The 9,408-nt window shown below is 44.6% G+C and overlaps 1 protein-coding gene across 5 annotated transcripts; it reads left to right on the top strand.

Annotated features, from left to right (window-relative positions):
* Positions 1-3,803: 3,803 nt before the first annotated feature.
* On the top strand, positions 3,804-8,926 carry MRPS33 (mitochondrial ribosomal protein S33). Of its 5 annotated transcripts, none has more exons than XM_053406068.1 (3): positions 3,804-3,920; positions 6,100-6,364; positions 8,771-8,926. In XM_053406068.1, the coding sequence occupies exons 2-3, from the start codon at positions 6,147-6,149 to the stop codon at positions 8,874-8,876; spliced, it is 324 nt and encodes a 107-aa protein (XP_053262043.1). In that variant the 5' UTR covers positions 3,804-3,920; positions 6,100-6,146; the 3' UTR covers positions 8,877-8,926. The 5 variants fall into 5 exon arrangements, with proteins under 5 accessions (XP_053262043.1, XP_053262042.1, XP_053262044.1 ...); XM_053406067.1 differs by having other exon boundaries at positions 3,828-3,920; positions 6,013-6,364; XM_053406069.1 differs by having other exon boundaries at positions 3,859-3,920; positions 6,083-6,364.
* The last annotated feature ends 482 nt before the right edge of the window (positions 8,927-9,408 follow it).

The raw sequence follows: 9,408 nt of genomic DNA, 5'->3' as shown, positions 1-9,408 counted from the left end.
CTATTGTACTACCAACCTTGCTGTATGCTTGTGAAACATGGACCACTTATAAACGGCATCTCCAGCTCCTCGAAAGATTCCATCAACGGTGTCTCCAAAAAATTTTACACATCACTTGGGAAGACAGATGAACTAATATCAGTGTACTGGAAGAAGGAAAGATCACCAGTGTTGAAGCAACGATTCTTCAACATCAACTTCGTTGGACTGGTCATGTTGTGCGGATGCCTGATTATTGTCTTCCAAAGCAACTACTCTATTCCGAACTTTAAAATGGAGAGTGGAATGCTGGTGGTCAACAAAAGAGGTTTAAAGACTGTCTCAAGGCAAATCTTTAAAAAATGTAGTATAAACACTGACAACTGGGAAACACTGGCCTGTGAGAACAGCCTTTACCAAAGGTGTCATGGGCTTTGAAGACACTCAAACTCAGGACACAAGGGAGAAACTTGCTAAGAGGAAGGCCCGCTTGGCAAATCCACACCATGATCAACTCCCGCCCAGAAACCAATGCCCCCACTGTGGAAGGACGTGTGGATCCAGAATTGGCCTCCACAGTCACTTACGGACTCATTGTTAAAACCGTATTTATGGAAGACAATCTTACTCGGCTACGAGTGATCGCAGAAGAAGAAGAAGAAGAAGAAGAAGAAGAAGCTGATCAAGCAGGCATTCTATCATGGGATCTGCAGAGCCATGTTCATGATCTGGATGAAATTATATAGGAGATGGCAACACTAATGCAAACATAGTTCTTTCCTTATGTAAACTTTGCTGCTCATCAATCCCAAAGATTGCCAGACAGATAGGAGAGAGATCAGTGTGTGCTGCCCACAAATACACCCTCTCTCCCAAAAAAACCCAGTCTTTATCAGCAATGGTAGTGGCTGGAACAGTAATTAATCTGTTTGTCCATAGTGGCATACAATAAATTAACAGTAGAGCAAGCAGCTCATGAACCTTGGTTGCAGCATCAACAATCACTAGAAAGCCTTGTGATGATGCCAGGAATCCCTTTTTTTCCTGGAAGCTGTCCAGCGTGGCTGGGGAAACCCAGCCAGATGTGTAGAGGGGAGTATTATTATTATTATTATTATTATTATTATTATTATTATTAATGGGGAATGTCTGTAGCTCAGAGGTCGAGCCCATGCTTTTCAAGCAAAAGGTCCCAGTTTAAATTCCCAGCTTTTCAGATCAAGGTGGGAAGGACCCCATCTAATCCCTGGGAAGGGGGATTAACTGTTAAACCACTCTGGGCATTGTAGTTCTGTGAGGACTAGAAATCTCCTGACAATGTCCAGCACCTTTTGCAAACTACAGATCCCAGGGGGTTTTCTTGGGGGGAGGGGGGACCAGGACAGTTTAATGTGGTATAATGCTGCTTAAAATGCATACACTATACACTATGGGGCCCATGCAAGAGAGAGGCAGATTTCACAGGCAATAACGCTCCACAATCTCAGGCATTTAAGGTCCCCACGCTATGAATATATGGCAGAAGGTCATAAATGCAGATCCCCATACCAAAGTAACCTTAACCTATTGTTCTGGGAAGCAGCCAGTCTTCAGTTCCCTGAGGGAAGTGGGAAAACAGAAGTGAGAGCAAATGGGGCCCCCAAACCATTTATGGCTTTATGAATTATACAAAGCCTCCTCCATTCTGCCGAGAAGTAAACAAGGCACCTTGCGCAAATGACGTGAGCTCTTTTGTTTACTGGTGTGGCTTTATGGGCCACACTTTGCCGGCACAGCGCCCACCCGCCTGCCGCCTTTGTGAGTCACTATGCTACCTAATAAAAAGCAGCAAATAACGCTATCAACACATAATGCACTTCAGTGAGAAGGCTCTTTTATTTTACTTCATCCCATGCTTCTATTGAAACAAACTTTCAGATTTGTTTGCAACTGTTTTGAAAAAAAAAACACAGGAGCACTTTTCCCACACTTTTCAGTGCCTGCCAGTTTTACTTTGCGGGTAGGGAGGTGAACATCAGTAATAATAATAATAATAATAATAATAATAATAATAATAATAATAATAATAATTTATTTATACCCCACCCTCCCCAGCCAGAGTTGGCTCAGGGCAGCTAACACCAATAAAATTACAATAAAACATAATGGGGGGGGAACCAGTTTATTAAAATATGGGTTGAAATACAATTTAAAATGCAGCCTCATTTTAATAGTAGCACTCCCTGTGTGCATTCTTGCGGCATCAAAGCAAGAGGATTGTACCCCAGAATGAGAAGGTCCTGTCTTCCTGAAATATTATATTTTTAATCAGAAAATTGGACTCGTTTTCAAAGTTACAGGAAGTTCTATGGCCTTTCCTGGAAAGATAGGCAGGCTGTGGCAATAAACATGGGATGCTCTAGGAAAGGGATACAGACATACGGTAACTCTCAGCCGCAATGTCTCTCCCTCTCTGAGGAAGGACCCTGTAAAAATCTAAGGCTGGCCACCTAAGGCTGTGAGGCATCTTGCACTGGCCCACAAATTAATGTGAAGGAGCAAAGTAAGGATCTGAATAGCAGTAAAACTGTTTAGATTAAAAGGTATGGGGAAATAAAAAGGTCCTTCTCTGGCATCAAAACGATCAAGGCAGACACCCAGTGAGCTTCTTCAGGGAAAGCATTCCACAATAGTAGGGGCACTACTGATAGGGCCTTTTCCCTTTCCATCCATCCTAAGGAAGCAGAACCAGAAAATAGCCTGTTGTGAAGATCTTGGTGTATAGAGAGGTATATGGCCCACTGAAGCCAATAGGGCTCACTCCCCACATGTGTATGATTTCTGCTATGCATTCAGAACCCCTTACATTCTTACAGGTAATGAATGATCAGTGGTACTATATTCTGAGGCTCTTTGGCCACCTCATGAGAAGAGAAGACTCCCTGGAAAAGACCCTGGTGTTGGGAAAGATGGAGGGCACAAGGAGAAGGGGACGACGAAGACGAGATGGTTGGACAGTGTTCTCGAAGCTACAAACAGTGGAAGACAGGAGTGCCTGGAGTGCTCTGGTCCATGGGGTCACGAAGAGTCGGACATGACTAAACAACTAAACAACAACTATATTCTGTGGCATTTCCTTCCTAGTAAGAGCTGCGGATAGAATTGCATCCTAACAACCTGATCCTGTGGGCATTATCCAGGCATAGGCGAGTGCAGAATGGGCAGTCTTCACTTGCAAGCCTAGGCATGTTTGCTCAGAAGCAACACCAAATGTGTTCAATCGCGGGATCATACTTCCAGGTAAAATGTGCAGAGGGCGTTGCTGTGGCTGTAACACTCTTAATAAAAAAAATCAAATCGAAATGGTTGAGCCCCACTGCAATTAACGGACAGTGCAGCTGGATCCTGTGTCTATCGGAAGCAATTCCCACTGAGTTCAGCAATGTTTGCTCCCAAGTGCATAGGATTGGAGCGTAACAAGTGCGCACCCAGATTCCCATCTAAACCCACAGGCTTTGGACTGTTCGTATGAACAGCATCCCGATCCTGTGCAGAGGCGGGCACGTGTAAACAGAAAGCCCATTAGGTTTTTAGTCCTCTGTAAAGTGCATACAGCGGCTTGAGCCCATTGGCTTTAATAGGCTTAGGTGTGCGCCATAGGATCTTGGCTACTACACGGCACAAGTCCTGCCAGCCGCCGAGCTGTCACTTAAGGAGCAAACGCACTGCAGCTCCTCGCTGCTGAAAGAGGAGTCCCGCGAGCCTCTGGGTTCCGTACGCTGACGTCACTCCCGGGCCCGGCCGAATGGCGGCATCCTTTGGGGATACGGCGCATGCGCGTGCTCACCTTCCAAGATTCCCCTCGGCAGCGCCTTCCGCTTTCGAGATTTTGCGCGCGGACTCGGACCCGGAGCGCTTAGGAGGGAGCACGCTTCCTGCAGGCGGAGGAGCGCTTGGGGCAGGTGAGGTGCGTGTGGGAGCGCTTTACAAAGGGTCGCCCCGTGTGGACGGGAGCTGCTTTCATTTTCCCGGAAGGGTTGTGAGCCAAGCCGTTTGCAAACTCCCAGGAGAGAGTCCTGGGCACGGGCTTGCGGGTGCGTTTAACTTTGTAACTGGGTGCGTTTAATTTCATTTCCTCGGAGCGAGTCACTGCGCTAGGCTGAAATCCGTACAGATCGCGATGGGATCTCTGAACTGGATGGGGCTTGCTCTCCAGGAAGCGCGCTCCAGAGTCCAGCCTTGCGTCAGAATGGTTAGGATCCGTTTGCCGGAAACAGATACAGTATAGGTTTACAACCCGACGTGCCCTTCCCGTGAGATTTGTTGTTTAGTCGTTTAGTCGTGTCCGACTCTTCGTGACCCCATGGACCAGAGCATGCCAGACACTTCTGTCTTCCACGGCCTCCCGCAGTTTGGTCAAACTCAGGCTGGTAGCTTTGAGAACACTGTTCAACCATCTTGTCCTCTGTCGTCCCCTTCTCCTTGTGCCCTCCATCTTTCCCAACATCAGGGCCTTTTTTCCAGGGAGTCTTCTCTTCTCATGAGGTGGCCAAAGTATTGGAGTCTCAGCTTCAGGATCTGTTCTTCCAGTGAGCACTCAGGGCTGATTTCCTTAGGAATGGATAGGTTTGATCTTCTTGCAGTCCATGGGACTCTCAAGAGTCTCCTCCAGCACCATAATTCAAAAGCATCAATTTTTCGACTATCAGCCTTCTTTATGGTCCAGCTCTCACTTCCATACATCACTACTGGGAAAACCATCGCTTTAACTATACGCCCCTTTGTTGGCAAGGTGATGTCTCTGTTTTTTAAGATGCTGTCTAGGTTCGTCATTGCTTTTCTCCCAAGAAGCAGGCGTCTTTTAATTTCGTGGCTGCTGTCACGTGTCCCATGATATTAAACCCGGCTTAACACAGCGAGAGATAGCACTACTTGTGAGCAAACGCACCCAGGCTCATCCTGCAGCTTCTTCCTCCTTGACCTTCCCTCCAACTGCATTTCTTCCCAAAAGGTTCACCTTTCTTTCCCTAAGCTATCTCTCTTTAAAGAAGCCCCTGCTATATCGCATCCTTGTACTGGGGCTGGTGAGAGGTAGAGTGCAATTGAAACAGCATCTGGAAGGCCGCAGGTTCCTCACCCCTTTTCAGTCCAGGGGCTGCTTTCTCTTCTCAGCAACTTTCCAGGGCTGCATGGTAGCAATGGGGGCATGCGCCCTAGGCGAAAGCAGTTGGAGCAACAAATACAAATTTTGCCTTTCAACAGAGTGCCAGTTTCTTCACACAGTCTCATTGTCTCGCACACCCATCTCGGTTCTCCATCCAGAAAAGCAAGAAACATTATAACCATATCTGCATTATACGTTTAAAGCAGTATTATGGCACTTTAAACAGCTATGGCTCCCTCCGAAGAACCCTGGGATTTGTAGTTAAAGGGTGCTGGGAGTTGTAGGAGACAACCTAACTGCAGAGCTACAGTTCTTGGGTTGGTTTAACAATCAATTCTACCCAGGGAACTCTGGGAATTGTAGCTCCATGAGAGGAATAAAGATCTCCTAACAGTTATCAGCAGCTTTAACAAACTATGCTTTCCAAGATTCTCTAGTGCCCACCATAACTCTTTAAAATGATCTGGTACTGCTTTAAATATGTAGTGCAGATGGGCCTATAAAAGTTCAAGCCAGGCAAAAGCACTCAAGGAGGATGTAAAGAAGGGCCATTAGCAATGGGACAAATATATGCAAACGCTTAGACTTCTTTTTAGTTGCCGGGAGTTTGAACCAGGAGGCTACTCCAACCTGGTGTCCTCTAGATATTCTGGACTGGAGCTCCTCCCATCAGCATCAGCTGGTAAAGCCAATGATCAAATATGATGGCAGCTGTTGTTCAAAGCATCTGGAGGACGCTAGGTTGGGAAAGGCTGGGCTATGGCAATAGCTTAATGGAAAAGGTAAGTTTTGAAGGTACAAAATGTTTTAAGAATATGAAGGCTTAATGAGAATCTTTAGAATAATTTTTTTTAAATTGCAAGAACACTTTCTATGTTCTTTTAAAATAGAGATTGAAAATGGAAGTAGACGTTTGATTGAAACATACTCTTGGGGTACTGGACTGTCTCACTACTGCAGCCTTCCCCCATTTCTAGTGAGGAGGTGCCTACAATTCCATGTGCCGCCCAGTTTGTGCTTGGAGATGTCGTCCAATCTTTCCTACTACGCTTTACGGATGGCCCACTTGAGCGCTCGGATATTTGGAGAAGTGGCTCACCCAACTGATTCATCGTCCATGAAAGTCGTGAAGCTGTTAAGCGAGCAGCCCTATGCAAAACGGAAGGAAGTTTATGGCTGGTATCCTCCGCACAATACCTACCACAACCTCATGACGAAACTTCGCTACTATGGCCTCTACAGGTGATCCAGGCGAGGGGGTGATGATGAGGGGAGAATAGGGGACTGAGAGGAGAAGGTGGCTCCTTAAAATCTACAGCTGGTGAAGTTGGTTTGAGCCTGCTTCTTTGCTTCAGGCAGAGAGGAAGGAACCATGTGTTTTGTGTACACAAGATTCCAAATTCAGGTCTATTTAGTGGAATCAAGAGAGGGGAACCTTCTGCCCTCCCGTTTTTATTTATTGATTCATTTATAGACCACTGAACTACAATAGCCAAAGTGTTTTACAAAGATAAAATACAAAAAATTTAAAATCAGTTAAAACTATAAAATCAAACATCAATTAAAATGCCTACTGAATTAAAGTCTTCAGCCCAACAGGGAGGGGACTTATCTGACTTCAGCTGGAAGGGAGTTACGTAAAACTGGACCCACAATGCTGAAGGTACCTTTATTGCTGGATATGAGCCATGGTTTCCTGTTTACTCTGTTATCAGGCCAGCGTCTTCCAAACAGCATTTTAAGCCATGAAATCTAGCTTTTTTTGACATCATACTGGCTTCAAAATGCTTTTCACATAACAGACAGTGAATGCTGCTATTTTTAAATCCGGTATAACAGCCATCCAGGTGTTCTCTGTTGCTGGGGAGAAAATGTCACAGCTGCCCATTTCACAGGAGGGCATCCCTTTGGCGTAGGAAAGATGTAAATTACACACTTGGCTCTTGCAAGCACCTTTCTTTAGCAGGTCTCTTACTCAGAGATGCCTGCATGGGTTCACAATCTCACTTTTCAGAAATGCATTTGGCTGCAGGCAAATAGTCAGTAGGCATTTTATGGGGGTGGAACAAAATCACAGCCTGAAAGGTACTTCATGAACATCTAATAATATTAGCAGCTTGACAGCCTTAGGCAAACGACATTATCTCGCTAATGGACAAGTAGAGCAACTCGGAAAGGTAAATCAAAATTAAAGCTCTAATTCAGTTCAAGGCTCTTTAATCAAAGTTGGCTTTATTAAAAGGCATACTCTGATCCTATGAAGTGTAAGCAGAATGCTTCCTGCAGCCAAACAAGACACATGAAGCGATTTCTCTCTTGGGTCTCATTAAAGCTCCCCCACCCCCTTCAAAACTTTTGCATGATCCCTGGTAGTTTTAATAATACCACATTGACAGAAGGGTACAAGTTTCAATAATGTGTTAAGCGGGAAGACTAAAAGGATAACTAGTGAAGGATAAAGAGTACTTTGCAAGAAATCTTTTTTCTTGGCTGCAAGGGGAATTTGTATTGCTCTTAGCTGAGGCATTCTATGAGTCTTTACATAGGCCATCACATTATTGTACCTCAAACCTGGATTCCTGAAAGGCATTGGTCTCAATTTCCATTTTATGAAAGTATATACCTAGCCCTCATGGTTGTGACTTGAAAATTGTGGACTATGGTCAGTAGCATTGCTATCATTAAGGATCAAACTTAAATATTTATGCTCTATAAGTCTAAGAAGTTGGTTTTATTAGAAGATGGGTGAGATGTCACCTTCTTACACATACTTACTCTTCAGGTCACCCTTTAGGTTCTGGTCTGGTTCACACATGACGTTAAACCATGGTTTGACTGATTCTCCACACCCTCCCCAGCAGCTTAACTATGGCTTGTTTGCTGTCACAAACCATGATTTGAAGCCAGGGTTTGTTACTGGTATAAGAACCTTGGTTTATTTTTTAACAATGACTTGGTGTTGCATGCAAATGCGACACCCTTCTTTAGCAATGGCTTGATTGGGCCATCCCACTGGACATGTTCATTAAGCTTCAAAAGCAAAACATCCAGAAAACAAACCCAAGCTTTTCACAAAACAAGGCATGCATGGTTTGTTATCTGTGCTACAGCTTACCCAGGCCTTTGATAGCTGAAAGTTCTGCCCCTCGTGACCCTGAAATCATTGATTTGAGAGTTTTTAACTAGTTTTAAAAGGTTGGTTTTAACGGATTCTGGAAGTTTTAATAGTGTTATTTTAGTGCTGACATGTCTCCTCCTCAGGCCTCCTTTTGGAGAAAGAACAGGATATAAATTCAATAAATAAAGTCAAATCATACCTTGTTGAAGAAACCATGGTATAGTGTTATGTGCAAAGCTGGCCTATGAGCTGTTTGAGAAGACAATCGCTAAAGAACTAAACATGAGGCTTGTCTCCTGTTTCTCATTCAAACCCATCCAACCTTATGGTGGCTATCCCATTTCATGTAAGAAAATAGTGCAACTATGTTTGAACACTAAATACGACGCAAAATCTGCAGGCATTGTTTAGTTTGAAACTTGCCTGCTCCCACTTTTCGATTATGTTCCTTCCCCTTAAAAAAAAAAAAAAAATCCCTGCAGATACCAATGCTTCGGTGCTTTTCACCAGCTTTGTTTCTTTCATTTCAGAGATGAACATGAAGATTTCAAAGACGAGATGAAACGTCTGAAAAAGCTGCGCGGGAAAGGACGCCCTGTGAAAGGAGAAGGAAAGAGAGCACTAAAGAAGAAATAACACCGTTGTTGCAGTAGACCTTGTATTTAATAAACACATCTTGGACAGATGGTGACTGTTTACTAGACTTTCAGTAGGCCGGGGAATTTATCTCAATATGAGGCATCCTTTGCAAACATCTTTCCCCTATAACATAAGGAAGAGAAAGGCTGTAACAGATTCATCTGCATGACCCTGTCAATTTTGGTGGTTGTGATAGCAAAAAGAGGGTGGATTCACTCTGCTGGGGTCAGTAGAGGGGGTGTCCTGAGGACTTGCGGCCTCCAGAGGTGGGCCAAGGATGAATGTTGCCCAGAGTAGCCAACTCCTAGGGACAAAGGTCCCTTCCCCACCCCAAAGAAAAATATTTGAAGTTGCCAGGCCATAGCTGACAAACATTGCCATTCAAATGGTGTGCATGCCCCGTGTCTTGTGATTGATTATGCAGGGTGGGGCTTACCTGGGCCCTCCCAATATTTTATTCCAGTTGCTACCCTGACGTTGCCCCTGAGCAAAAATAGTTTAGCTAGCCGGTCCTGTTTAGTAGTATTAT

This window comes from Podarcis raffonei, chromosome 10 (genome assembly GCF_027172205.1).
Source record: "Podarcis raffonei isolate rPodRaf1 chromosome 10, rPodRaf1.pri, whole genome shotgun sequence".
Taxonomy (NCBI): domain Eukaryota; kingdom Metazoa; phylum Chordata; class Lepidosauria; order Squamata; family Lacertidae; genus Podarcis; species Podarcis raffonei.
Note: the sequence above shows the minus strand (reverse complement) of the source record. Positions and strands in the feature narration are given on the sequence as shown.